General features: G+C 33.4%; 4 protein-coding genes across 4 annotated transcripts; 3 read left to right on the plus strand and 1 right to left on the minus strand.

Moving 5' to 3' along the window:
* Positions 1 to 268: 268 nt before the first annotated feature.
* LOC112785045 (mavicyanin) lies at positions 269 to 1,933 on the plus strand. The gene is made up of 2 exons (XM_025828451.2): positions 269 to 1,042; positions 1,404 to 1,933. Exons 1-2 carry the CDS (start codon positions 805 to 807, stop codon positions 1,766 to 1,768), a joined length of 603 nt encoding a protein of 200 aa, XP_025684236.1. The 5' UTR covers positions 269 to 804; the 3' UTR covers positions 1,769 to 1,933.
* A 533-nt stretch (positions 1,934 to 2,466) lies between these two features.
* LOC112783312 (chloride channel protein CLC-b) lies at positions 2,467 to 6,864 on the minus strand. Its single transcript, XM_025826214.3, has 6 exons — positions 6,450 to 6,864; positions 6,185 to 6,385; positions 5,642 to 5,819; positions 4,533 to 5,065; positions 3,013 to 4,165; positions 2,467 to 2,911 (listed from the first exon to the last, which is right to left on the minus strand). Exons 1-6 carry the CDS (start codon positions 6,638 to 6,640, stop codon positions 2,813 to 2,815), a joined length of 2,355 nt encoding a protein of 784 aa, XP_025681999.1. The 5' UTR covers positions 6,641 to 6,864; the 3' UTR covers positions 2,467 to 2,812.
* A 2,263-nt stretch (positions 6,865 to 9,127) lies between these two features.
* On the plus strand, positions 9,128 to 10,290 carry LOC112786538 (protein MAIN-LIKE 1-like). Its single transcript, XM_025829908.1, has 2 exons — positions 9,128 to 9,199; positions 9,625 to 10,290. Exons 1-2 carry the CDS (start codon positions 9,128 to 9,130, stop codon positions 10,288 to 10,290), a joined length of 738 nt encoding a protein of 245 aa, XP_025685693.1.
* A 7,365-nt stretch (positions 10,291 to 17,655) lies between these two features.
* LOC112786539 (uncharacterized) lies at positions 17,656 to 18,552 on the plus strand. Its single transcript, XM_025829909.1, has one exon. The coding sequence runs from the start codon at positions 17,656 to 17,658 to the stop codon at positions 18,550 to 18,552; it is 897 nt and encodes a 298-aa protein (XP_025685694.1).
* The last annotated feature ends 7,565 nt before the right edge of the window (positions 18,553 to 26,117 follow it).

The raw sequence follows: 26,117 nt of genomic DNA on the forward strand, positions 1-26,117 counted from the left end.
TATTTTAGAAAACGTAACATTTCCATTTAATTATTATCTGTCATTAATATTAAAATTTGTAATCATCCCACTATCTTTTCTTAAAGATTTGATCCATAATAACTTGGTTTCAACTCCAAGTTTAAAACAACCTTCACCCACCACAGAATGCTTTGCGGCCAATCCAAATACTGAAAACAGAGGATACTTCACCACATTGCATCATTCTTATTTTGGCCTCTAATAAAAAGAGATACCCAAAGTTAGGTTGACCCAATCATATTTAACCCTTTTCTTTTTTTTTTTTTATATATATATTTACCAACAAAACACAAATAATGCTAATAACTCTAGTCAAGTGGCAAAATCAACTGAAATATAGATGCTTATATAACTAAAAATTTCGGATTTGAGTCTAAGAATAAAAAAAAAAAAAGCGGCATTTACCTAATAGTCTGTTATACTGTTAGGTTATATTAAGAAGAGTCTAAGTTTCATATACTTATAATGTAAAATATTTTATACAGTTATTCAATCATATTTATTTTCTGGAATAATTATTCACGAGCTCAACATAAAAAATAATTATTTTTGCTGACGTAATATTACGTAATTAGATATACATGTAAAACTGTTTTACATTAACATTGCATCAAAATTAAATTCTATTAAAAAAAAAAAAGTAGGGATATCCTATGTATTCATCTAAGATACTAACAAAATGGTATTATTTCCAACATATATTCATATGATAGCATTAGGGAAATGATTAATAACCTACAAATATGTAGAATTCTCTCTATATCATTTTGCCTATAAATATGAATGAAAGAAACAAAGCTCAAACAGAACCGAGGTAGAGAAACCAAAGAAGTAGGGAAAGCAAAGAGAAGAAAAATGGTGGGGCATAAGAACACAATTTTCTTAGTAATGGTTGCTACCTTGATGGCAAAGGAGGCATTGGCTGCTCAACATGTTGTTGGTGGAAGCCAAGGCTGGGATCAATCCACAGACTTTAATTCTTGGATTTCAGGCCAAACATTTCAGGTTGGAGATCAACTCGGTATGTGTTTTTGGTCTCTACATTTTCTTAAGGCATATCTTAAAAGTTGTTTTCTAGAACATAAATAGTGAGTCAAGTCTCAAGAAGTAGTTTCTGAGAATCTCTGATATTTTAATTGCATCAATTGCGTTTTTTAAATTGACAAAAACAAACCATGTTTAGTATTTAACAGCGTAACGAGTCACTTAATGAAAAAGAACTGAAAAATCAATATGGTACGAGAAACGTAATTGGTCTAATTGAAATCTCAGAAACAATTTGATTATGAGTATCTTTTATATCTAGAAGACAGATTCAAAATCTTTTAGCCTATATAAAAAATTGATGATTGTGATTAAAGATTATCCTCATTTTTTTTCAGTTTTCAAGTACTCTTCATTGCACAGTGTGGTTGAGCTAGGAAGTGAGAGTGCCTATAAAAATTGTGATATTAGCAGTGCAGTGAAGACAATGAGCAGTGGCAATGATGTGGTTAAATTGAACAAACCAGGCACAAGGTACTTCACTTGTGGTACCTTAGGCCACTGTGGCCAAGGCATGAAGGTCAAGATTACAATTGGGAATGGAGCTTCTTCCCCTTCATCCTCACCATCTTCGTCGTCGTCGTCATCTTCATCTTCTTCTTCTCCTGCTGCTATTTCTGCTGCTTTGACATCTCAGGGCTTTGCCTCTTTTGCAGTACTCATTGTTGCATTTTCAGTGTCCACCATGCTTTCCTTGTTTTAAATGAAGTATGGATTATGAACTATGAACTATGTCTATATGTGTATGTATATTGTTAACCATAACTTTCTTTATGCTTTGCTACTTTGAGCTTTTTCATTTTATGTATTTTCCTTGGAATATTAGAATTCCCTTTGATAGAAATATATTTTATAATTGATTATGGTATATTTTACTATGCAAGAATGAAGTATAAAATTACAAAAGATTTTTTGTGGAAATAAAAAACATTGTTACACTTTATGGTACCACACACAGAGAACTTAAAAGGGGTTAGCTTATTTTAAATCAAATTGAATAAAGAAGTGGACATTTATAAATACAAAAAATTAGTTAATAAGCAATCATATAAAAAATATGTTTGGTATTTATAAAAGAATTTAATTATATTACTATAAGAAAATTAATTATTCTGTCATAACATATTTAATTAATTTAAAACATTTAATTATTTTAAATAAGCATTATCTAAAATGATTGGGCATAAAGCATCTTAGATAACATTTTAAGTTTGTCATCAAATCTCAGGACTCAACTCTAAAAAAAATGCAAAATACCGTTGTATAAATATACAAATATAAAACTCTTTATAATTATAATCTTCTAATTTTTTTGTTATCAAACTCAGAATTGACAACTAACAACTATGAATCAAAATCCCAATTTCTTGCTAAAGTCTAACAACAAACTCAAAACAATAATTGCATCAAGCAATACTTAATCAAGAATCTTTTTATTTTTTTCTTTTTTTCCCTTCTTGTTTGTTTTCCATTGTAAGAGATGGGATTATTTAGGCATCACCATATTGATACAAATTATATATATGGAAAGAATAGCAAAAATTGAATATGGTTTTACATGCCTGTTGTAACTTACCCATCTTTGAATAACCGTAAAAAATCTCAAGTAATGATACAAAGGTATACAAACTCATAAAAATTAACAAAAAAATAACTTATTGTGTGACAGAAAAATGAGACTTGCCCCACAGAGAAGCTGCTTGGGATAATGGAATTTCAATGATTAAGGCAAATTAGAGAACTTCATTCAGTTCCTCTTTTTTGATTTTGCAAGATGAGGAAACACTGACAATATATTGTGTGCTAGTAGATCCTGCCTTGTCAATATTCCAATTACAGGAGATACCTGTGAGGAGACAATATTATAGGATTAGTCATTCACATAATAGTATTTAAACAAAGAGAGAAAAATCAAAGTTGAAGAATGGATTAGTCAACTTCACTTACCCCGGATGCTTGATACTTGGGTACAACAAGAAGATGTCGTAGTCCAACTTGCCTGAAGAGAACCATGGCTTTTGCAACTGACATACTCTCCAAAACGGTAAAAGGAGTTGTGTTAGTAAGAGGATGAAGATCAACATACATCTCCATTTCATCTCTTGTTATAGCCACCTCTTCAATCTTCCCTTCTCTCTCTGCAAGCTCAACCCATGTAAACTTCTCCCTCACCTCCCATTCCTCTCTCCTCCTTGCCTCCTTCAAGAACCACCTCTTCTTCAGCACTTGGATCAGATGTGCTCTCAGGATCATTCCATGCAGTTCTCTTGCTTCCGTTACAAGCCTCGTCGGCGGCACCACCCCATCATCCACCACAGGGAAACCGTTATGAGTAGTGTTCCTCAACGCTTCAACAATGTTGCAGACTTTCTCTACCCCTCGGAGAGTAACCACTGCTGGCTTCACATCAACAAGCTCTCCCACTGTTAGGTTCCTCATCCATGGCTCCGGGTTTGAATCCATGAAAGGGAGGCCTTTAAGGTGCAGAATGATCTCATAGATGCTTGGGTTGAAACTGTCCCCAACTGTTTTGGCTATCAAGAGAACAAACATGGTGATTGGGAGTAAAAGAAGGTTGTTGGTTAATTCGAGAAAGATGACACAGAGTGAGACAGTCATCCTCATGGAACCGGCCATAAGCGAGGCTGCGCCGAGAACGGCAAACAATCCATGATCAATGTTTGTGTGAGGCCCCATGAGCATGGCGAGAAGGCGGCCGTAGCCGGAGCCCATGAGAATTATGGGAAGGAAGAGGCCGGAGGGGACGGCTATGCCGAAGGTGACTAGTCCTAAGATGCAATAGAGTGCAAAGAAGATTAGGATAGAGGATGGGTGGTATTCATTAGGTGTGTTGGAAGAGAATATGTTTCGAACGGCGTCGTCGTTGGTGGTCAGGAGCAGAGTGGCAAGATCATTGTAGTGCCCGTCTGGGCAGTTGAATTGTTTGTAATTTCCAGACCTTCCGTTGGTGGGGCAAATGGATTTTGGAAGCGATGGATCACAAGGACTGCATTTTGCAAGGAATGGCAGACCATATTGGCATGCTGATGTGAACAATGCTACTGAAAGACTCAGTAGCAGCTTATAAATCTTTCCTTTCCTGCAAAATTGGAACTAGTTACTACTTAGTATTCACACTTTTAGAGATATAACTATTCATGTTGGCTCTTCTTATCAGTTTAAACTTTTGGGATGAGTAGTTTTATAACATGGTATCAGAACTCTATGCCGAAAGGTCAAGAAGAGTTCAATCGAGTCCAAAAGTAAAAACGAAAATAGCATAAGACAAATAAAAGTAAAGAAAAAAAGATCTATGCAAACAATATACATTGAGTTGAATGATACTAATTACTTGTTTAATAACTTTGAAAACACTAGTTTTGACACTTGGGGAATCACATTATAGATGGAGATTTCAATTTTATGTTGAGAGTGATTTCAGGTATGGAAGAGATATTGTTACTTACTGATTAATGAGATTGTAGAGCCTGAGGACCTTGTGGAGAACATGGTTATAAAGGCTTCCCAAAACGCCTCCAATGACTCCAATTAAGGCAACAGGGATAATATCCATAACATGGTACCTCACACTAACATTGCTAACATCAAACATTATAAGCCCTCCTTCACCAAAAAGACCACACTTCCCTTCATGGCACAGTTCAATGAAAGCTCTTAGAATAACCACCACCACAGCAGTGCTGAAGAAAGTTCTCCAAAGCAATGCACTTCTCCACCAAGTTGCCACCTCTTCAAGAGCAAACAGGACTCCGCCTACAGGGGCCCTGAAAGCCGCGCAAACACCCGAAGATGCGCCGCAGGTAATCAGATCACGGCGGTCACGGTCGTTGTTAAAGTATCGCAGCCACCGCCACTTGATCCGGTAGTTGTCAGGGCCTCCTTGGCCTAACAAGGAAGCAATGCAGCTTCCAATATGTACCAATGGCCCTTCTTTTCCTAAATCTAGCCCTGCAGCAACAGCTCCAATGCTTCCGATAATCTGCAAGAGACTAACAAAATTAGTCTTCAAATCAGTCATTATATATTTATATATCTTAGTTTAAATTCTACTTATTTATATGTGTAAATTCTAACAAATATAAATGCAAATTGTATATTTTATGTGCACAAATCTTTGTGAATATTATATATACTGATTCCAGAAATTAGTGGCACCACAAACGGAAATGTTGTCCACCATATATAAATTAATAGAAAAATCCTTAGAGGTCAGTTGTGCTTATGAACAGAACAAAAAGGAGACCAATAGAAAGAAAACTACTTATCCGTTTTCATTTTTTCGATGCAAAAATGCTCAATAAAAAAACAAGCTAAGAAAAAAACAAATAAAATAAAATTTGGACCGCATCAATAATTGTCTCTCCCCTTTATTCATCCATCCATGACCATCATCCTTTATGAACCAATCTCATCATTATTCTCAAACCCCAAAAGCCTCCAAAACAGAGCTCAAAGGGAAAACAAATCTGCTTTGTTTGTTTTGAATCATTCTGAAGTGGAAGAATTTTGGCAGTAACCAACCACAATAAAGAATAAAAAAAATAAATAAACTAACCTTGACAAACAATGTTGTGGCACCGTACATGTTGGGAGTGTCAACACCATTAAGATAAGCTTTGATTTCTGGTATTCCAGGCCCAGCTGCTGTTGGTGCAAAACACACACAGAGAATTGCAGCAACGAACGTTAATAGGAAATTAACACCCGTGAAATATAGAAAACCCGCCATGTACCTGTCACCATAGATTCACAGTTACTACCTCCGATTCACTTTCGCTGTTACCGTACAAAAAATTAATGCATCTGAACAAAAATAAAATAGAGACTAAAAACAATTTCTAATAGGTAAAACTCAGGTGCACACTTTACTTCAGGTAAGTCTTAAATGATTTGACAGATTTGATTAAATTATCATCTAACTAATCTCAACTATTAATTTCATTAACTGTATCTGAATTTTCACCTTTTCTGATAGGTTCTGTTCGATCAGAACCTCTGAGCATGACAGTTCTATGGATTAAAACTGTTCATCTTCTATAAAAAAGTTTGGTAATAATTTCTTTTTTATTTGAATTCTAAAAAGAAATATTGATCTCGCCTTTCTTTGTGGATGTACTGAACTACGGCAAGAAGCTTGTATCCTGCAATGTTCTCAATGGCAAGATTGATGAGAGTGGCGATGACACCGGTGAGAAGACCAACAAGAAACGCGAGCGACCATTTCAAGAATATGTACTGCAACACCTGAGCTCTTGACCTTGTTCTCCAATCTTGCTTGAAGAGATCATTCTCATTGATCCTGCAGACATATGAGAATTAGCTCGAAGTTGGTTGAAATGATGATGAGTTGTTAATTTTCTTACTCGTAGTCCAAGCTTTCTATGTAGGAAACTTTGGCTCCAACGAGAGCGAGTGGATTGGAAGAGAGAGTTCTGTTTCTCTTGAGAAGTGGCTCGTGTAATGGATTGGTATTGGTGTTGCTTTCTGGATCTCTTTCTTCAACGCCTTGAACTTCATCCTCCATGTTCATGCTGCAATTGCTTTCATCTCCCATGATTATTGAGAAATCTGTGAAGTTCGGGATTGATCTAATGAAAAGGTTGGAGAATGGAAAACGCAAATGAAATGAAATGATTGATGTGAACTGGAGACTCTTTGGGCGGGGTGGAGTCTACATGACTACATCTCCATTTGTATTTTTGTCTTACTATTTTTCTTTTTTCTTTTTTTGGTAGCTTTTGTTTTGAGATACTGGAACTTAATATTATGTTTGTTAGCGTAGAAATTGATACTAAATTTCAGTTTTTATCTCCAAAATTGCAGTATTTTCAAAGAATAAAGACACAGAAGATTGAAATTTTTGGGGACAGAGACTGAAACTTTAATAATATTTTATACCTAAAATACTCCATTTCAATTAATTAATTCTAACTTTACTGTTTTTGCAAATTATATTAGAGCTTCATTCTTATTTTGGTCTCGATCTTCCACTTTACACCAAACACTCTTCGTCTTGTCTCTCTTCTAAACGCTGTAAGTCTCAAAAATTCAAAAATAGAGACAGAGAGAGCAATACTGAATTAAGTGTATATATTATGTTTAATTTAAAATAAATATAAAGATTGAGGAGTAAATTTAGAATTTGAAAAATTAAATGAAGATATTTTTATAAAAAATATTAAAATTTTAGTTTTCTACGTCTCTATTTTTGAAAGTATTGTTCTTTTGCCAGTAAATAATCATTAATATTTAAAAATATAAATTAAAATATTTTATTAAAATATTATATCAAAAAAATTGAATTAAAGTGATAATAAAACAATAAATTCTAATGACCTTTATAATTATGTTCTGGTATTGTTAATTATCGTAAAGAACTTAACATATTTATAAGAATGGATCATATCTTCATATTTGCATAATATTTTTTTTTATATTGCGAGTTATATCTTTAATCTATAGATATATTAAAAGATAGTTAATTATCATGTTAATAAAAATTAGAGAAAATATAAAAAAAATTATTGTCAATTTTATTTTTTTAAAATGTTTTTTTACTCACCTCTTTTATCTACATTTATCAAGATCGAATTTTAAATCTAAATACATATTACTTATCTTTTTTTCATGGTCATTAAGAAAATTATCACTGATTAATTTTTTTTTTAACTGAAATCTTGGATATTTATGTGGTATGTGATTTTAGATCATCAGATGTTTATTTGAATGTTAATATGACTTAAAATCATTTAAAAAAAATCGTCCAATTTTGGTTAATTAGTAAATAGTTAATTTTGTAGTTAAATTCTTTTTTTTTTTTTAAATCTAAACGAAAAACATGCATATATGGGAATGGCAACTTACCTAGCTCTTTGGAGTGAAAGGTTAAATTAGGAATTCTAAGCCGCTAATTAACTTGCACTTCTTTAAAATATATATAAAAGATGAAAATTTCTAATTCTTGCTGGATAAATAAAAGATTAATGTTCCCTAAATACATATGATGAAAAGACATACATATTTGGTTATTAAATATCTAAGATTTTTTTGTTTGTGTTTATCTAATTATGGACCTCCCACCCCCAAATAATGGCACATGGTGGGCATAAAATTTATGGTATAATTGAGGATAAAATTTAGGGAGTAGGGACCAAATGAAATTGTCACACAAAGTTAATTGAGACGTGAAACTGACACCTAAGTTTGAATAATATTCGTCTTAAACTCTTTCTTGAGTAAAATAAAATCAAATTATTAAACCTACTCCACACTTGATGGACTTACTTTACCGTATTTTATAAGGTGTGTACTAATCATATAATATTATATTATCCACGTGACAATGATTGAGATGAATGGATGACTTTGTAATTTGAATATATTTCATCACCGATGAAATTTATATATTAACTGTAGATTATTATTATTATTATAATATATTAGACAATGTTACATTTATACTAAAATCAATTACAAAAATTAAGGCAAATGACTTGATTAAACCACGTTCATTTCAATATGTCCAGAATATCCCAAACTAAAAATGCAACGTCAAAGTTTCAATGTTGATTTCTATATAAATCGAATTAAGTGAATTCAATTTAGCCTAACACGTAGTAAATCGAATCCAGTTGATTCGAATTAAGTGAAAAAAGAATTTAAATGCAAATTGAATCAAATCAATTCGAATTACATTGGTGGTAAGAAATTGAATAAATCAAATTTAGTGAATTCGATTTCAGAAAACATGTAAATCGAATTAACACGATTCGATTTAGCCAATGGATTTCAAAACCAACTTAAATCGAAACCACTTGATTCGATTTGATGGTTTTATAAATCGAACTGACTTGTTTCGATTTACATGCATTTGGCGTTGAGCATAATTCGAATCAAATTGATTCGATTTCCTTGGTTGTTCGCTATATAAACAAATCGAAGTCACTTGATTCGAACCCAGAAACCTCATACCCCACCCCAACCCCACCACCTAGTTCCGAGATTCTCTGAAAGCAACCCGGGAACAACCAAATCTGCATGCATGGAGGATGACTCGAATCGTCTGTATCGACTGGATGGAGTCGCGCATATTGCTGGAGCCGTCCACCTCGAGGTTAGTGTTTTTAATATTTAATTTGTTTTTAAATAAATTAGTAGTTAGTTAGAACTGTTAGTGTGAAATTTTTAAAATAAATCCAGAAACAGATATTTGAATTTAGTTCATGTCAGTCTTAGTGAGTCATTAACTATAGCATAGGGTTAGCTGTAGAGTAATGAACAGGGTTAAGTACTGATTTTTATGTTTGTTAATAAAAAGAACATGTTTTTATTTCATATTAGTAATGTTTTTGTTAATACGAAGAATTGGATCGTGAGTAATGTAGTGGTTAGCGTTTCTATCTATAAAAGATTGGTAGGAATTCATTGTAAAAATATTTGCAAAGTGATGGCATGCAATGTTGTCGTAACTAGAAATTTTGATACATTGAGAGGTATTTTTGTGACGAATGTGAGTAGTCATCTTCTATTCTTATGCAGCCCCATCGATGCATCAGCAGCATGAGACGACAACACAATATGATGTTGGATGATAGGATTGTTCCTTACTTGCAGATGGCTGGTCTGTACCATCTTGCAAGATTGAACGAGAGTTGGTTTCGGTTGGACGAGCTGTTGGTCAGCGCCTTCGTAGAGAGATGGCGCCACATGCCATTTGGGGAGTGCACGATAACCCTACAGAATGTAGCGTACCACCTTGATCTCCCGACCGACGGTCAGTATATTAGCGGATGCCTGACAGACTTTTCACGATTTATAGAGGGTGGCCAACCACGATGGGTGTGGTTTGATGAGCTGCTCGGGGTATTGCCTCCTGCGAACTGCATCGATAAGTTCACAGTGAAGTGCACATGGTTTGAGGAGACGTTTAGTGAGCTTCCACAGGGGGCAGATGACGAGACGGTTAGGAGGTATGCCCGTGTGTACATCATGATGCTCCTATCAATGAAGCTGTTTGGGGACAAGTCAGGTACCTGCCTCCATATTCGATGGCTGCCGTACGTTGGCAGGTTGGAGGACATGGGTCAGTACAGTTGGGGTTCTGCTGCGTTGTCATGGCTATACAGGTGCATGTGCCGTGTGGCGAACAGAAATATCGTCAAGTTGGTTGGTCCACTGCAGCTTCTACACTCGTGGATCTTTTAGAGGTTCCCTGGATTCCGGTCGGACGAATACGAATATGATGTTTTTCATTGGTCGTTGGCCTCGAGGTAGTCTCCATTTAGCCATGCGAACTATTTTCTATTTTTTTAGCATTTAAAATTATTGTTAACTAAATGTTGTGGTTATCAGATGGAGAGGTTATCAGCCGAACTTGAGCGACAAGGGGCCTCGGGTGCAATCACCGGCACTGCTGATGAGGATCCAACAAGCAATATACTAGAGCTGGCTAGATGTCCTGTGGAGTGCATATTCCTGTTCGAGCCTCCAAAACTAGATGCCACGTCCACAAGTTTCGCCAACAACTCCGGAATCCTCACCTCAGGAAACTGACGGCGACAATGAAACAGCACCTGCATATCTTCGTCACTGCTAATAATGAATGAATCATACTTTATATCATCGCGTAACACGGAAATCGGAATTTGATAGAACAACTTTTCCACCCGTTTCATGCCATGCAGTCCTAGTCTCTGGAGTATAGTATTCTTAAACTCAGCGAAATTTGTCGAAGGTTTGAGAAAAACACTCAGCGGGTCCTTGTCAGTGCACTTAATTTCTGATCGCGTTTTCTTTTTAATGGACCCTCTATAGTGCACAAGAGCTACAAAACTCTCATCACTAGCCATTGTAAATCTCACTCTTCTACAAAATTTCGTATAGCAGCTCGTTTTTATATACCTCCTTGGTTTGTAAATCAAAACATTTAAATTCGATTTACTCTAACGTTGGTTGCATGTGTAAATCGAATACGTTCATCTCTAAATCAAATTAATTTGATTCGATTTTAATTGAACTTCGTTTATTACCTAATTCAAATTTATTTAATTCGATTTATATAGAAATGTGGTTTGAGACTTTGACGTTACAATTTTTGGTTTGGGACATTCAGGACATATTAAAATGAACGTGATTTAATCAAGTCATTTGCTCCAAAAATTAATTATCAGTATAAAATATATATTAAAATATAAATATATATTAAAAATAAATTAAATTATATATATTTATATATAAATATATTAATGACTAATTTTCGAAAATTAATTTTATTATGGAACCAATATTGGTGCTGGACGGAGTTATGGAGAGGAGGAGAGCTTTACATTCGTATGGTGTCAGTTTACATGCAAATCGGACCGAGGGACTTGCCAAAGCAAAATTGGACTATGCGAGAACTGCAGCAAAGAACTCAGAGGGTCCGTTTTGATTTTAAAAAAAAAAAAAAAGAAAAATCTGAAAACGAAGGGTCCGTTTTCTTTTAAGGGAAAAATCTGAAAACGGAAGGTCCGTTTTCTTTTAAAGGAAAAATTAAAAAAACAAAAATCTGAAAACGGAGGGTCCGATTTGATTTCAAATATATAAAAAAAAACAAAAACTAATCGGATGGTCCGATTTGTGGTTAATAAATTTTTTAATAAAGAACTCGGACGGTCCGATTTCTCCCTGTCCCACACCTGTGTCTAACACCTGTATACATCATAACCAAACACAACTCACACACTCCTCCAATATAAAAAAAATTAGCCACTAATTTTAACATACAAATAATATTTTTGAATATATTGCTAATGAAATATCAATTGGATTGGTCAATTGCGTTTTCCAAGTTGTAAGCTTGTGTCCGAATTTGATGGCTATTGGGTTTTATTTATCAATTTCACTAGGTAGCCAACAGTATTCTTGCCAACTTCTTTTAATTTTTATTTGTGATTGTGTTTAATAGAAGTGTTTTTGTGGATGTATCTAATAAAAATATTTTTTTTATAATTGTATTTAATAGAAGTGTCTTTATAGATGTATTTTTTAGATGTGTCTCTTTATACATATGTTTAAAATATAATAATTAATTATTGTTAACAATAAGTTGACAGATAATATATTGGTATCCTATACTTTTTATTTATTTATTTATTTATTACGATAATATCACAATATGAGATTAAAATAAATATTTGTTTGAGTGCATGATGACACCGCTTGATCATATAAAGACTAATGAATTTAAGACATTGCTTAGCAACTTGTATAAACTAGCAGCTTCACAAACACTGTCGTGTTTGTATCGCCACTTTTCTATAATTTTTTTTCAAAGTTTAATTATTATATATTAATAATTAAAAATTACATTATACTTCGTTAAATGCTTAAAGTAATAGATAATATACTTGAGTGATGATTAGAATTAGATATAAAAATAGGATAAGAAAAGAAAAGACAAAAAAAGAAAGCAACATAAAGGTATGAACTAAAAAGTGCATAGTAGGAGTATTAATATAGGAGAATTGATTGGAGAATTTTCACTATTTTAATCATATTAATATAGAAAAAATTAAACTGCTATATCTTACCTTTAACTAACATTGTTGAAAAGTGAAAACTATATATACAAGGAATATATCCCACTGAGAAGAAGAAGAAGAGGTAGGCAATGCTCTTAAAGTTTGTTGAGAAAACCCTTTGCAGATCATAATCTTCTGAGTTAGATAAGCTTTATTTAAGGGTTTGTCGCTATGAATTGTTGCATACATAAGGCGAAATTCGAACTTTCGATATTTACTTAAACAAACGAGTTAGCTGATGACCACTCGACCAGGGACGGACATAAGGGGGGCGAGTGGCGGCCTCGACCCCCCCTAACTTTTTTTAATAGTAATAAGTTATTATGTATAATTTAATTTTTTAAAAAAAAATATTTAGTATTTAGTCTAATATAAATAAAAGTTCAGTCTAATTTAAATATTAATAATTTTTAATATCTAAAAAATAAGTAACAATATTTAAAAAAATCTGAAAAAGGTATTATTAGTAATATTTTTAATTAAATAAAATTTTTTAAATCTCATAAAGTGAATTCTTTTTCTTCTTGTGGCCGTTTTTTTTATTCGTTTGGTATTAATTCTCTGTGTTTCAATTGCTACAATTAAGAGATCTTTTTCAACTATGAATATTGTGAAAAATAACTTAGAAATAAAATAAAAGATGAATTTCTTCTTAATTGTCTTTTAATTATATTAAAAAAAATTGTTGAAAATTTTGACACAAATTCTATTATCGGTGAATTTTATGATACGAAAAATCGACCACTTCGTTAGTAAAAAGTATACACATATTTTTTTATTTTAAAATATATTCTCTATCCGTATATTTTTATAATACATCTTATATTATATAATTTTTTTACATAATTTTTAATATTATATGTGTTATTAACCCCCCATAATATCATTTCTGGATCTGTCCCTACACTCGACCAACCTCCAACGTAAATAGTTGATCTTGGGAATAACCACATCCAATCATTCTTCTTTGTAGTGTATATATCGTTGTTCATCGCTTTGTTACTTATTGAGTCTCTCATGATTTTGGAAAAACTATCATTTTTTATTCAGTTGATGAAGGAATCCCACTCTTTCTAATGCTGTAGACTTTGGTGGATATAAGAGAAAGAGGAAGAAGACTAGAAGAGTAGTGTGTGGATTCTATTCCATATATATGCGAGGAAGTAAAATGTAGTGGGTAGAAGTTATAGGGCATGCATTTCTTGCTTTTTTTTTTTTTCATTATGTTGATTTATTCAATATGATCATACTCGTAAATATTAAAAATCAATCATTCGTATAAAATATATATTAAAATAAAAAATATATATAATTTTAATTATGTAACATAACATATATATGTATTAATAAATTTAATGACTGATTTTTTTATATTTTTTATTTCCTTCTTATTTCTTTGATTAATCAACGAAATATTCTACAAAAGTACAAAAAAAAAACTCAATTAGAAAGCTAATTTTTAATTAACATCAGTTATTTTTTAATTTTTAATTTTATATTTTAAATCTTAAATTCTCAAAAAATAATATTAAAGAAGTAATTTTACAATAAAGTTAAAAAAATTAACTTATTTAGTTACTTAAAAATTGATTTCTATATTTTCCTTTTACAAAAAATATATACTTGGAAACATGGGATGATTTTCTTGATAAATAAGAGGCAAGAAAGGTGATGTGAGTAGAGATGGTCCACTAGTAATTAATTTAAGTATTATGCAATGCATCATGCTTCACAATTTGGCAACAACTATGTCCCGTCCTTCTTTTCCATTGGATCAACACCAACTTCAATTCTTTTTTGTGTGTTTCTGCTTCCTTCACAACTTACAAATGATCAATTTCTTCAATACTTTAAGCACATTTTTTCCCCACAAAAAATTCCTTAGCTTGCACCAAATACTACTTCCCCAAGGGGAATTTATGTTTTAGTTTTGTGGTTAGCAATAATAATAATATTGTAGCTACCAAGGAAATTAAAACTTGGTCTTAGAGACGTTCAAGATTTGGTCCGATTCAAACCAGAGTCTAGCTTGATGCGTATTTTATCGAGTTTGGATTTATTGTTTTTATCTAATTTTATTTTTGGGTTGCGCTTGTGTCATGTTTTGGTTGTTTGATCTGGCCTGACGTTATTTCTGTGATTAAAAAATATATATTTTAGAATTAAATTAATAATAAAATATTATATTTTATACTTCAATTAATATTTTTTATATTATATAATATTGTTTTAGTTTTAAAATAAGTTATTTTAGTATAAATATAATATAATATTTGTTAAATTTAATTTTAAAAAAAAATTATTAATTTATTATATAAAATTTATAAATTTATATATATTAATTTTATATCGAATTGAACAATTTAATTTAATTTATAACGACTTAATTTTAGATCAATAATTTTGATCCAATCAAATATTAAAATTGAGTTCAAATCTAATTAAATTCGATCCAAGCTTACCAATGTGCACAACTATTTGACCTTGTATATTCACTTGTATATATTTTATGGGGGAAGTTTCTATAAAGACGTGTAAAACGTCTTTTTGTAAAGACGTTTACGTGTCGCATTATTATTGAACATATTAATGAACCGGTTATTTTTAAATTTCTTAACAAATTAGAATAAAACCGGTTTTTTTTATAACAATCACAATAAATCCAATTTCTTTTTGGAGATCTAATTGTATTTTTAAATTTTTAGGGATTCAAATGTCTGCAAAACAAAAAGTTAGAAATATATTTATCTTTTTATCAAAAAATTTAAAGATATTCGATTTAGGTTGTGTAATTCGATCGGATCATACCGGGTCTAATAATTATAATGCAGACAATTGGGTTTATTATTGTTGCTATAATAAACCGATTTTGTTCTGGTTTATTAAAAAATAAATTATTTACCGGTTTAATAAAAATGTCCAATAATAAAATAACACATATAAACATCTTTAAAAAAAGATATTTTTAGTGTCTTTATTAGAGTGGTATCCATATTTTATTTGTATGTAATTTAGTGGAGTTAAGCCCCATTTTGGTCCCTGAGATTGACAAGTTGCACTGATTTAGTCCTCCAGATCCCGATTGCACTAAATTAGTCCCCCATATTCGAAAAAATGCACCACGTTAGTCCTTAGCTATTTTCCGTCACCGGAGGACTAATGCCGTTAGTGACATGGCCAAATATTGCCACGCTGGACACGAGGAAACGACGTCGTTTCTAAATTGGCGCTAAAAAACCCCTTTGGGCGACGTCGTTTCTATGCGATGGAAAACAAAACGTTGGCCTCTCCCTCTTTTGTTTCCACTCTTCGTCTTCAATTCCTCCATGAGTGACGCAGAGGAAAAACGTCTCTCTTCCGTTACTCACTCAAAATAGGAACGAATAACTGCAATAGGATTCCCAGAGACTGCTGGATCACGAGTGAACACTGTACAGTTGTCTGAGGAGGTGCTTTGCCGCTACAAGGAGCTTCTGTTCCGTCACCAAGGTTAGTGAAGATTTTAAAATTTTATTTTTTCAAATTTTAGGGAATGCGTTGATGGTTGTTGATCATAGTTTATTGCTTTGTATATTATTTTTTCCTAAGGTTTGTAGTGGAATTTGGGCTAGGGTTTTATTTTGATGTTGTCTGCAACTATTTTTTTTGGGGTTTGTCTTCATGCTCTGTTCCGATGGTGGATAAATTTGTGTTATTTTGATATATGTTTCTGTCATGTATGAATGTAGTTGATGAAAACTATCTTAAAGGGATCATTGTGTGGAACTGGTGCTGAAAAGAAATTTTTTTGAATCATGCAGATGGATGTGCACTTAGATATTATGTTCCACTATGGGGAAAAGTTTCAGAAAGATGAAAACGGGATGACTATATATTCTCCTGATAAGAAGGCATGTGTTGGTGACATTGATGTAGATACTTTATATGTTTTTTGGGTTAGAAATTATTATAAAGAACTAGGATATGATAGGATAGGAGAATGTTGGTGGCATGTACCCGAGAGGAGTTTAGACATTGGGTTAAGAGCTCTGAATTGTGATGATGAGTTGAGAGAGATGTGTTTCATGGGTGAAAAGAATGATGGGCTGGTTGATGTTTACTTTGAGCATGCAGTTTCAACACCAGAAATTCTTGAGGGAAATGAGATTGTGGAGTATATTGAGGGTGACCATGATGATTTGAGAGAGGTTAGTGATGAAGCTGACAATGAACCCCTACAAGACAAGACCCCAAACCAAGCTAATATACCCATTGCCCCTGCTAATGAGACTCCATTCACCAACAATGAACCAATGCATAATACCTCACCACCCAAGACCACAGAACCAACAGATCCTAGTGCTAATAACCCAACACCCTAAAACAATAATCCCACTACCACATCCAACTCTAATCCTAGCCAAGCTACTACTGCAAAGCCTGTTACCAATACTCCTCCAGTTCCCCCAAAAACTAAACCCAATTCAAATGCCAACCCAAATCCAAAATCCAATACTACATCATCACATAAGGCCACTGCCAACCCGAAGAATGCCTCTAAGCCCAACCCCAAGCCCAACCGAAATTCTGTGTCCAAGCCCAAACCAAATCCAAAGCCCAAAATCACAACTAAAGCCTATTGCACAAGGTCTGCTTCACAAGTGAGGAAGGGGCAGCAACATGACAAGAAAAATCAAGTGCTGAGGTTGTCTTCTTCTGAAGATGAACACACCACAGAGGACAGTTCATATGATCCTGGAAGAGATGATAGCTCAAGTGATGATGATGTTGTTGGAAAAAATGTGAGATCAAGAAAAGAGAGCCTGGGTTGAAGCATGCACCTACTGAGGGACTAGCAAAGTCTAAGAGAAAGTTTCTTAACGATGATGATGCATTGGTGGTAGATGATGAGGAGTGTGAGGTGGACTTAAGTTTCTTAGAAGTCCCTGTGACAGGAGATGAAAACCTGGACAACGCTTTGGATCCTGGAGCAGAATCTGATGGTGCCAACTCTTAGCACTCGGAGGAAATGAAGACTCTTCCTCCTTCAAAAGATGAATTTTCTGAAGAAGAGCCAGATGATGTATTCCCGATATTTAGAGATGGTATTCGGTTCGGTGATTTAAAACTTGAGGTGGGGATGAAGTTTAATACAAAGTCTGAGTTCAGAGAGGCAGTGAGAGAGTTTACAATTCAAGAAGGTAGGCGGATTCAGTTTATTAAGAACGATGCTGTGAGATGCAGGGCTGTCTGTAAGAATGAGGAGTGCAAGTGGGTGGTATATGCCTCACGAGACCATAAAGAGACATGTTGGCGGATAAAAACCTTCAATGACGACCACACATGTGCTAGAGAAGCCACCAACCGAGCTACAAATAGAAACTGGTTGACTAGCAAGTTAGTGAAGAAGGTTAGGAAATATCCTAACTTCAGACAATGTAAGGCAGCTGTCTACTTCAAGTCCAAGTGTGATCTGGTGCTAAATAGGAATTCAATTTCTAGAGCCTTGGCAGACGCTAGAGCTGTGGTGTATGGAGATGAGAAGGCCCAGTATGCAATGGTCAGGGACTACGGAGAAACCCTCTTGAAGTGTAATCCGGGTTCAACAGTTAGAATAGGAACCATCCCCCAACCAGATGGAGAGGTAATCTTTCAGAGGATGTATGTATGTCTTAGTGGGTGCAAGAATGGTTTTAAGGCAGGGTGTAGGCGACTAATTGGTTTAGATGGTGCATTCCTTAAAACACAAACTGGAGGCCAGATTCTATCCGCTGTGGGTCAGGACGCAAATCATCACATCTATGTTATAGCATGGGCAATTGTGGATGTCGAGAACACGGAGAACTGGAGGTGGTTTCTGGAGCTACTCCATGAGGACCTCGGAGACTATAAAGAAAACAAATGGTGCTTCATGAGCGACATGTAGAAGGTAAATATAAATTGCTACTCCATGCCCTTTCATAATATACTCTATTATTAGAACAGTTCTTAAGGTGTAGCCTATTGCTAGTTAATGTAAGTTCTTTGACTATTATGTGTCCACATGTTGGTCTGAATAGCTGTGAACTTACTGATTATACTGTTTGTGTATAGTATTGGTAATATGACTTAGGGACTATTATGTATCACGATTTGTAACTCAGGGACTATTATGTGTCACGATTTGTAACTCAGGGACTATTATGTATCACGAATTGTATCTGATTCACATGCAGGGCCTGCTTTCTGCAGTCCAGAAGGTAATGCCTTATGTCCACCATAAATTCTGCGTGTGGCACTTATGGAGAAATTTTAACAAGTAGTGGAAGGATTTAGAGTTAAGGGAGTTACTTTGGGAATGCACACGGTCAACAACTTATCAAGATTTCTCTGATAATATGAAGAAGATTAAGAAAATTAATGAAGAGGCCTGGAATTATCTGAACAACTGGCCTATGGAGTCGTGGACAAAGTCAGCATTTAGTCATGCTCCTAAACTTGATAATATCTGCAATAACGCTTGCGAGGTCTTTAATGTAAGAATTAAGGAAGCAAGGGCCAAGCCAATCATCACGCTACTTGAGGAGGTCAGAATGTTTGTCATGAGGTCAATTGCTAAAAACAAAGTTAAGTTAGTCAACCATGTGGGAAAGCTACCACCAGTGGTTCAAAGTAGGTTGGACAAGATCAGGAAGGAGTCTAAGAGTTGGATGCCAATCTGGACTGGGGATGATGAGTATGAGAAGTTTGAAGTGCATGGTCATCCAACTGACATGGTAGTGGATTTGGGCAAGCGACTCTGCACATGTCAATTTTGGATGCTAACAGGTAATTAAATACTTTATTAAATAAGAGACATGTGTTAAATACTTTAATAACACATTACTTTGTTAATTACTTCAGGAATGCCCTGTGTGCATGCGTGTGCAGCACTCGTAAGGGTGAATAAGAGACTTGAAGATTTTTGTCATAAGTGGCTCACCATGGACGCATATAGAGACACTTATGCACATTATATAAATTCATTGCCTGGATAATCTATTTGGGAAAAATCTGAGCAGAATAGACCACAACCACAAGCTCCAAAGAAAAAGAAGAAGCCCGAACCACTAACAAAGAAAAGGAGAAAGGATGCAGATGAGGGTAATGGAGAAAGCAAGAAATCTAACGTGACTGGGACTCTAAAGAGACAACTAAAACCATTTACTTACAAATACTGTCTACAAAAGGGGCACACAAAAAAGGGTTGTCCAAAAAAGAGAGCAGCTAATGTTGCTCAAGCTCTTGCCGATGCAGATGCAGCTGCTGCTAAGACAAAGCCCACTGAACAAGAAAATACTGTTCAAGCACCTACTCAAGCTCCTCCAGATGCACCTGCTCAGGCTCATCCACAAGCACCTTCTCAAGCTACTCCAGAAGCCCCTGCTCAGGCACCTGCACCAGTTGATGCCCAGGTGGTTGAAATCGACCTCTCCCAGCCAAACTACTTCGATGCACAACAGTCCCAACATAGTCAAGAGGTACTTGCATTTAGTTTCACAACTCATACTAAAAATTGTTGTCCACATTCAACTGAATTTATGTCCTGCTGAAACAGGATCCACCTGCGAGGCCATCCAAGTTGCAGACCAGAAGGAGGTCCTCCACACCATCATCAGGATCGATCACTATGGATCCACTACAAGGAGCAAGCTTAGCCACATCTTTAAGACTGGCCAACTTCTTGAAATTTGTCCTAACACCTGGCTTCAAGCCACCAAGAAAGAAGAAATGAAGATGTACCTGATCTGTGCAGCCTATTTTGGATGAAACTTTGAATCTTTTTGTGAATCATACTTTTTGTTTTGTGGGCTGAATTTATGGTAGTAGACTTTTAGTATATTTGAATACAATATGACAATGATGGCACTCTGTGTCCTTTAGCTAAGGTGTATTTTGGAATTAGAACTACTCTTTACTTGTTTGGAGAGTTGTCATTAATATGGCAGGATTATTGTTACTTTTGTTAAAACTTATTGATATGGTTATTATTATTATGACAATTTCTTCTAGCTTCAATTATGCTACTTCAGATGCATTTTTTGTAATTTTTTTCAACAATTTCATTGAATGACAGAAAACAACTAGAAAATTTGAGGAGAATTTTTCTTTCTTCTAATACACTTCCACCCTGAACACAGTAATACAAACTCATCTTCAAGCTTTAACTACTAACATAAAACCAACAACAAAAACTATAAACAAAGCCAAAACTAAAATGTACATTTTTTGGGTTCTAACTTCAGCCTCTATCTTCCCAATTCTCCAAGTCAAATCCACCCTAACTTGGTCACCATCCACAGTAGAAATTACCTTTCCTCTGAGGTCTTCTTCTCCAATGTCAGCCCAGACAAACAAACCACACCACCTTTTACCATTAATATTGTAGTTAGGGCACCCAAAGAATGACTTGTTAGGGTTAGCCTCTGTTGTGGACCACCGAAGAATAGGGCGGCACCCACAACCACACCACTGCGGAACACCCGATGCTCTACTTCGACTGGAACTCCTTGTGTTGGACCGCATGGAACTTTGGCTCCCACTTGCAATCATGATGGTAAACTCGGAAGGGAGCAGGAGACGAAGAACCAGAGAGAAACGGAAAGAAGAAGAAGATGATGAGGTCACAGGATGAACTTAGGTTTTAAAAGGGGGATAATGACTAAATTGGAGCAAATCAAACTTTATGCCACGTCATATAACCGTTAGTGTGTCTAACGTGGCAATATTTGGCCACGTCACTAACGGCGTTAGTTCTCCGGTGACGGAAAATAGGCTAGGGACTAACGTGGTGCATTTTTTCGAATCTGGAGGATTAATTTAGTGCAATCGAAATCTGGAGGACTAAATCAATACAACTCGTCAATCTCAGAGACCAAAATAGGGATTAACTCAATTTAGTGATTACTTAGTAGCTTCTTATATATTTCATTTGTTTTTATGTAATATGTCACTTCAATTCTAATTCTTCATTGTAACATCGGTCTAAAATAATTTCTAATTTCAAACCTCTCTGATTAAAAAAAAGGAGAATTAATTAAAGGTTTGTAATTAAATAATTTTTATAAAGAGACAATGCATCAAACAATTAGCATAAGCCATAAGATACTTATGGCGTCTTCATCTTTATTCGTTTGAACTTGGTAATATATATACGACACGTGATTGGTCCTGTTTCAATTATTATTATGCAAGTGAACCGATCCTTGTTATTTGTTTATCATTTATAGGTCATATCATACCACATTAATTAACTATAAATCATACCATATATTATACATTCAGATATGAATTCGGCAAATATTGAGCCACCCCACCTGCTTGATTGAATTTCTTGTCACAGTATTGTCTTGACAGATAAGCATCAATCTCGTTGCCACTGCCAACATGCCAAGTGGACGGCTCTGATGAAGATCAACGGTCCAAAATCAAACGGCTTTTGGCTACCTCGGAAAGTCACACACCTTATCAACTTATAGATCTCTCTATAAGAATTAAGAAGACTTGTATTATTAATAGTTTCCACGAGCAAATCCAAAATCTTCATATATATATATATATATATATATATATATATATATAATATTTTTTCATTTGTGTTCATGTGTGTGGTGCACTTGGCATGCAATGGTGGTGGCAAGATCCGGAGACAACTCATCTTTAGTCCTTCTTCATTATCCGATCCATCAAGGCATTCCTTAACCACTAGGCGCCACATCTTTCATATTATTACTAAGAGAAAGTATAGAGAGTCAATAAAATATTTGTACAATGTGTATAATAAAAATTTAGTGATGTCCGATTCAGTATTAAAAATATAATTATTAATGTTATCTTTTCTCATCAGTTGAAACTTTTGGGATGAGTAGTATCATAACATGGTATTAGAGTTCTAGATCCGAAAGATCAATAGTTCAATCCTTGGTGAATCCCAAAATTAACTCATATAACACATTGTATATATTGTATAAATATTCCATTGGTTACCTAGCAGGACTCACTAACTAATTCTATTATTGTCCCCCTTATATGTCTTTTATTATTTAATTAAAAAAATAGGCACCAACTTTAATTTTAATTAATTAATACTAATCAATTTTAGATTTTAGATTTATCATTTAAGATTTAAAATTAAAAGAGTATAATTTAAGATTTAAAATTTAAAATAATTTAAAAAAAATTGACTGATATTTGTTTTGTATTTTTTAGTCTAATAAGTTAAGAAATAATTCGTCACGAATTTAAAATTTATTTAAAAGTTTGTTGTTGGTCAATATTTAAAATTGACTGATGTTGATTAAAAACAATTGATTACCTAATATTACTCTTTAATTAATTAACTAACGATTATATATTATATACATAAAAATTTTATACTAAATTAGTCATTGTATACACGACTAAATTAAATGGAGTAATTTATTGACCAGCAACAAATTCTTAAATGAAGTTCAGTATCGTCACGAATTAATTTTTAGTCTACCGGATTGAAAAATATTGTGAAAAAAAAAAAAAAAACTAGTTATTGTATTTACTAGTAAATTCTCGTAGTGGTCCCTAAGATCCACACGATTATCCAATGTGATCTTCGATATCTCAATTTCACCATTGCAATCCCTAAGATAGAACTCCGGACACCATAGTAGTCCCTAAACATCTTTCCGATAATGAGTCAGTTGTCGCAACGTTGGCGTTGCATCACTTTGCCGCTCTAGAGCATATGCTTCCTTCCTTCCTTCCTTCCTTTCCACACTAAAGTTTCACAACAACAGCCTCCTACCTTGACCCTCTTTATGCTTTGACAACTCATGTTTCAATTTCGACAATAGCAGCCACCTTCTGCTAACAGCGAAGCCAGCATTGGCATTGCTAATATTGAGAGCATCATCCACAGCCTACGCCTCCTGCTTTCCGCTTCCTTCACCTGAAACGTTACCTTTTTAACCGTCGTAGTCACAGAGTGAGAACTCGAGTTTTCACTGGCATCTCCCTCAGTGTTCTTCACCTCAACAACAATTTCAGCAGCATATCGTTTTTGCCCTCTTCTTCTTCAGCTTTTCAAAACAGACCCTAGAGCTCGTTTATGAATCGCATGGTAGAGACAGGGACGGATCTAGGAATCTAATAATGGAGGGGCCGAAAATTAAAATATTGTATAATCAAATATAATGCTATATATTTAATAATAGATATAATTATAATTAATTTTTTTATTAAAAAAATTAATAAATACTTGTCAAATAAAAGAGTTATCTCAGTTTTTATAATTTTTTTATAGTTTTACATCTAATAAAATATAAAATTATATATTTTTAAATATTTTATTAATTAATTTATTTTATTAAGTATTTATGTGACAGTAAGTTATATTTTTATATTTTATATTATTAAAAAATATAATATAAAATAATATAAGTTAATTGCACTAATAATTTTGTGATATGAATTTAAAATATATTAAAGTATTTTTATATAATAATAGGAATAAAAATTAATTAAAAAATAATAAAAAAACAACTAAATAAAATTAGAAAAAAATAATATTATCATAAATAATATTAAAGTATTTTTTTATATGATTATAAATGTTAAAATTAATCTTAAAAAATATAAAAAAATTCTAAATTAAATAAAAAATATAAATAATATAAATATATGTTGAGAAATTTAAACCCTAATATATAAAGAATAGTAACTCTTTTTACTATCACTATACTATTAAATTTTACTCTATACAATACATCTATTATAATAGTATATGAGCTTTTAAAATTTGTTTGGGGGGGGGGGGTAAGGCCACAACTTGCCCCCCTTTAAATCCGTCCCTGGGTAGAGATGTCTTATCAGAAACTCCGATGTATCAAGGTCGTTGAAACCGTGGTAAATCCCAACGAACAACCAACCCTGCTCTTCTGATACCACCATGTGTACCTTGTCCTCGCCAGCCTTCTCCAGCGTCCACTGCACGTTGCTCTCCTCTTCACCATGTCAATCGCCCTTATCGTAGTTGGCTTTTCCCTTCAAGCCTGAACTTCCTTCCTCTCGACAAAGTTCAGCACCGGCACCACTCATGATCGCTTATTCTCCAGCACGCTCCTCTGAAACGCTTTTCTAATTCTGGACACACCATTCTTCCTTTTCTTCCTCTCGTACACCCTTTCCAATAGCGTCAAGAACGGGACTTCAGCAGTGATGCCAACGTCAGAATTAAGCGACTCAGAAAAGGAGGGACCAAATTGGATTCAACATGGCAAAGTAATGCCACATTAACGCTGTGATAGCTGACTCATTATTAGAAAGATGTTCAGGGACCACTATGGTATCTGGAGTTTTATCAGAAAGACTACAATAATAAAATTGGAATCTCGAAAATCGCAAATAATTGCGTGAACCTTAAAAATCATTATAAAAATTTATTCTTATATACACTGTATTAAAATATAAAATATATATTAAAAATAATTAAAATTTTAATATATATTTATATATAAATACATAATAATTAATCTAATAGTTAATTTTTAGGATTTACATAATATTTTTTTATTTACCAATCTCTCATGAGTGCTTATAGCTCGTTTTTTTTTTCTTTCTCTAATCAAGGAAAGATGAATTAGAGTCTAACAGAAATAATCAGAGTTAATTTGGGAGATTATTTTGGTATAATTGAAAATTTAGAGACTAATATGATACACAGACAGGCAGAATTTAAACGATTAGTTCACTTGAGACTTTCGCAATTTTGGTTTCCTTTGTAATTGTTATTTGGTCCTTTTAAAATTGAAAATATTTGCTTCAATTAGTTTTTATTAAAAAATTGGCGCGATGATGATATGAGAGATTAAACATTCTGTCCCTCATTTTGCATAATGCATATCATCAAATTACTTATATTATGTCAATCATTCCGGTAATACAGAATGGACCAAAATCAAATAATTTACTAACCAAGTGATTTATATAGTCTCAATATTATTTTATTAAGAAATATATATAACCAAATGATCCACTTACCAAGACCTAATTACTTAATTAGTGAGTCTCTAATTATTATTTTAATTCTACTTGTGTCATGCGCCAAAAAACCTTCCACCCTGATTTTGGCGTTGATACCATGCTTTCATATTCTTCCTTCAAACTTGTACATTTTATAAACAAAAAAATAGTCTTGTTTAGGTATTTTACAAAAAAAATGTCATTTTTTAAATTTAATTTAAATATTCTGACAATTATCTTATACTTTTTTTTGGATGATTACAAGACAGTACATATAAAAAAAACAATTATTTTTATTGACGTATCTTAGATACATTTGTAAATTTTATTTACACCTATAATGTATTAAAGTTAAATTTAAATATTATTAATTAAAAAAATTAATGAATTTATCTTGGTAAGGTATAAATTAAATTTATAAATAAATCAAATAATATTTAATGCAAAAACATATGTGTTTAATTAATTATTATTTTG

The sequence above is a fragment of the Arachis hypogaea genome, chromosome 20, assembly GCF_003086295.3.
Source record: "Arachis hypogaea cultivar Tifrunner chromosome 20, arahy.Tifrunner.gnm2.J5K5, whole genome shotgun sequence".
NCBI lineage: Eukaryota > Viridiplantae > Streptophyta > Magnoliopsida > Fabales > Fabaceae > Arachis > Arachis hypogaea.

Coding starts and splice junctions, on each gene's coding strand:
- LOC112785045 (XM_025828451.2), top strand. CDS start 805: ATGAAAGAAACAAAGCTCAAACAGAACCGAGGTAGAGAAACCAAAGAA. Junction 1,043..1,403: donor TCAGGTTGGAGATCAACTCG/GTATGTGTTTTT, acceptor ATTTTTTTTCAG/TTTTCAAGTACTCTTCATTG.
- LOC112783312 (XM_025826214.3), bottom strand. CDS start 6,640: ATGGGAGATGAAAGCAATTGCAGCATGAACATGGAGGATGAAGTTCAA. Junction 5,066..5,641: donor CCACAACATTGTTTGTCAAG/GTTAGTTTATTT, acceptor AGTCTCTTGCAG/ATTATCGGAAGCATTGGAGC. Junction 2,912..3,012: donor CCAAGTATCAAGCATCCGGG/GTAAGTGAAGTT, acceptor GTCTCCTCACAG/GTATCTCCTGTAATTGGAAT.
- LOC112786538 (XM_025829908.1), top strand. CDS start 9,128: ATGGAGGATGACTCGAATCGTCTGTATCGACTGGATGGAGTCGCGCAT. Junction 9,200..9,624: donor CTGGAGCCGTCCACCTCGAG/GTTAGTGTTTTT, acceptor ATTCTTATGCAG/CCCCATCGATGCATCAGCAG.
- LOC112786539 (XM_025829909.1), top strand. CDS start 17,656: ATGAAGACTCTTCCTCCTTCAAAAGATGAATTTTCTGAAGAAGAGCCA.